General features: G+C 40.0%; 1 protein-coding gene across 1 annotated transcript in view; it reads left to right on the forward strand.

The window, feature by feature from the left end:
- Positions 1-3,538, forward strand: part of LOC131956559 (chymotrypsinogen A-like) — a 7,421-nt gene extending 3,883 nt beyond the window's left edge. Inside the window, exons 3-6 of the mRNA XM_059321076.1 lie at positions 1,018-1,166; positions 1,928-2,065; positions 3,046-3,188; positions 3,304-3,538. Coding sequence (XP_059177059.1) covers positions 1,018-1,166; positions 1,928-2,065; positions 3,046-3,188; positions 3,304-3,462 — 589 coding nt within the window. The 3' untranslated portion in view covers positions 3,463-3,538. The remainder of the gene's footprint in view (positions 1-1,017; positions 1,167-1,927; positions 2,066-3,045; positions 3,189-3,303) is intronic.

Below are 3,538 nucleotides of genomic sequence, written 5' to 3' on the forward strand. Positions count from 1 at the left end.
CTATAGTAGTGTATGCAAAAACTTAGTATGATGTACAAACGTTAAGTAACCTAAACATTGTGTTGAAATTTCCCTGTTTTTCCCATAAAATACAAATATTATATAGGGAAATACAACTGGTCAGTTTTGACCCCTTTACGAAGTTTTCCCAGATATGCCGAGTTTTTTGTGACACACCAAGGCGTTCTCCTACCACCTCACAAAATGGTTGGAGAGAGTATCATACCTACCTGAAGCTTCAGGAAAAATGAACGAATATTATAACTTTCCATGATAATCTCGGGGCATTTTTATCAAAGCTGCAAAATCGGTAAAGATAATAAATCTTGGAAATATTTTAAATTTGAGAAACTCTGCGGTGTGGTAGATGAATCTGTGAGATAATTAAAATTTTGAAATAAGCTATTTCTGGGCATCTTGAATATCTTGAAAACGAACTGCATCGCTATTTCTCTGAGCTGAAAAAAGAAGAATCTGCATTTACGCATTACCCATTCTCTTCTTCCCTTGATGTTGCAAGCAATCCCGATGAATTACAGGATGATTTCTTTGACTTGCAGAATGATTCCGAGTAAGATGAAAAACTGCAGACACAATTTTGGTGTAGTATTCACCATTCATACCCAAACGCGAAATTGATTGACTTTTCGAGAGTACATTTTCAACACTATCTTCGATTAAAAACAAAATTAAGATAATTATAATGACATAGGTTGGCGTTAAAAAAAAATTTTAAATTAAAAACTTAAACACTAAGGCTTAGTGAATAGTATGCAATTTTACACATGCTATTAAAATAGTTATCAAGAGTAGTTCATATTGAAAGTCTACTAGACAATCTTGTTTTAGTGCTTCTTAATTTCCATAATAATTTCGGCTCTTTAATTCTATGGGGGTCGCGGGTCACTTACTTTTTATAAAAAGGGGTCGCCACTCGAAAAAGGTTGGGAACCACTGCTCAAAATGATAAACTTGTAGCGTGCACTTTTTCTCATATGCTGCTGTTTTCACTTTCAGGACCAACAAAACATATACGACACCACCTTCGGGAATTTTTGTGTATTCCGGGACCTCCTCCATGGATATTTCCATTAATTTAGACGGCGCCATTAAAAGAAACGTAATTTCCATTGCCTTTCACGAGTACTACAATCCAGACCCGATAAGTAGGTTTTATTAGCTAGATACTACATATAAATAGGTTTTATTAGCTAGATACTGTATATATGTAGGTTTTACTATCTAGATACTCCATATTATTAGTATATACTAATATACTGGATGTATAAGTAGGTTTCATTGGCTGTATAGTACATACGAGCCGACCCGCGGCGTATCATACGCCGCTTTTTAGTTGTTTTTTCTACTTTTCAGTAATTCATAATTTGTGAATTCGACAGTACCAATGTTGCCACTGAAAATATTTGCTTTTAAAACACTAAAACCCTCCTTCCCCCCCCCCCCCTCGTGAAAGCAGCCTCCTCTTAGTTACCTCCCCTAAGTTTATAATCGTTTCAAACTAAATTATCTGCCCCTAATAGCCGTCACTAAACCCGGCTCCGTGAACCACAGCTCACCTTACCATGTGGGGGTGGTGGTGGTAGCGATATGCCTAGAGAGGAAGAGAGGGGACTGCAAGGCGCGCTTACAGCTTGGTGTTTTCTAGGGTCTCCAAGAAGAGAATTATATATATAAATAACTAGGTTTTATTAGTAGATATTTACTACATATACGTAGGTTTTAGTAGGCAAAGATATGTTTTGTTGGCTGAATACTTACATAGCTTTGATTGCTAGATGCTACATAATGCTTGCATTCTGCAGTTTAGTTTGAAATAATCTTGGATTTCTGGCACTAGGTAACTACTAACTTATTTTATTTTTATTTTTTTATTTTTTGTATTTAAAAAAATATTTGAATTCTCCAGTCAATGACGTCGCCGTGTTGACGCTGTCTACACCGATTGTTTACGATAGGTGCCACACCCCCGTCTGTCTGGCAAATGGCACCAAGACGCCCCAGATGGCGACAGGATGTAAAGCTATGGGCTGGGGGCGTACGATCGGTGAGTCAAAGTGGGCTGGGGAGTACGATCGGTGAGTCATGGTGGGCATGGGAGTACGATAGGTGAGTCTAGGTGGGCTGGGGGTTGCGATCAGTAATTCTTGGTGGACTGGAAGTGTACAATCAGTAATTCTTGGTGGACTGGAAGCGTACAATCAGTAATTCTTGGTGGACTGTCCACCAACAATCAGTAATTCTTGGTGGACTGGAAGCGTACAATCAGTAATTCTTGGTGGAATGGAAACGTACAATCAGTAATTCTTGGTGGACTGGAAGCGTACAATCAGTAATTCTTGGTGGACTGGAAGCGTACAATCAGTAATTCTTGGTGGACTGGAAGCGTACAATCAGTAATTCTTGGTGGACTGGAAGCGTACAATCAGTAATTCTTGGTGGACTGGAAGCGTACAATCAGTAATTCTTGGTGGACAGGAAGCGTACAATCAGTAATTCTTGGTGGACAGGAAGCGTACAATCAGTAATTCTTGGTGGACTGGAAGCGTACAATCAGTAATTCTTGGTGGACAGGAAGCGTACAATCAGTAATTCTTGGTGGACTGGAAGCGTACAATCAGTAATTCTTGGTGGACTGGAAGCGTACAATCAGTAATTCTTGGTGGACAGGAAGCGTACAATCAGTAATTCTTGGTGGACTGGAAGCGTACAATCAGTAATTCTTGGTGGACAGGAAGCGTACAATCAGTAATTCTTGGTGGACTGGAAGCGTACAATCAGTAATTCTTGGTGGACTGGAAGCGTACAATCAGTAATTCTTGGTGGACTGGAAGCGTACAATCAGTAATTCTTGGTGGACTGTCCACCAACAATCAGTAATTCTTGGTTGAGTTCGTAAGATACGATCAGCTGGGACATGCTATTCATAAACTGGCAGATACTTATAGTGAAGGTTCAGCGAATCGTGTAGGCATGACGCGGGGGTCATATATTTCAAACATGCCTCACAAAACTTCCCTCCACCAGGCTACTCTACTGGACCTATCTCTACCAACCTCCTCTGGGTCGACATGCCCATCGCCTCGGACGCCACCTGCCAGAGCACCTATGGCCCAAATTTCAACGGGAAAAACTTCTGCGCTGGAGCTGTTGACAAAAATATTTGCGCGGTAAAGTATATTTTATATTCACTAAAGAAATAATAATAGAAACAAATCTACATTTGAATATAAATTTAACTTATTTTTATGTCTCACGCTTATAAAATATATTCCATCCTTGAAGGGAGATTCTGGCGGTCCTCTTGTGTGCAAGGAATCCGACGGACGCTACTACCAGTACGGCATCATGTCCGCCACACAAGGCGACTGCCACGTACCTAATGCACTCTTCACCAAAGTCTCAAGTTTTCTCCCTTGGATCAATGGGAAAACAGTGGGATAAAAGGTGTGCCATGGCTAATGTATAACAACTCACTGCTGAAGGAAGTGTTCCTTGTCAAGAAATAAAACCAATTTCG

This window comes from Physella acuta, unplaced genomic scaffold (assembly GCF_028476545.2).
Source record: "Physella acuta isolate Inbredline_101_S28 unplaced genomic scaffold, ASM2847654v3 ptg001158l, whole genome shotgun sequence".
NCBI classification, from domain to species: Eukaryota; Metazoa; Mollusca; class Gastropoda; family Physidae; genus Physella; species Physella acuta.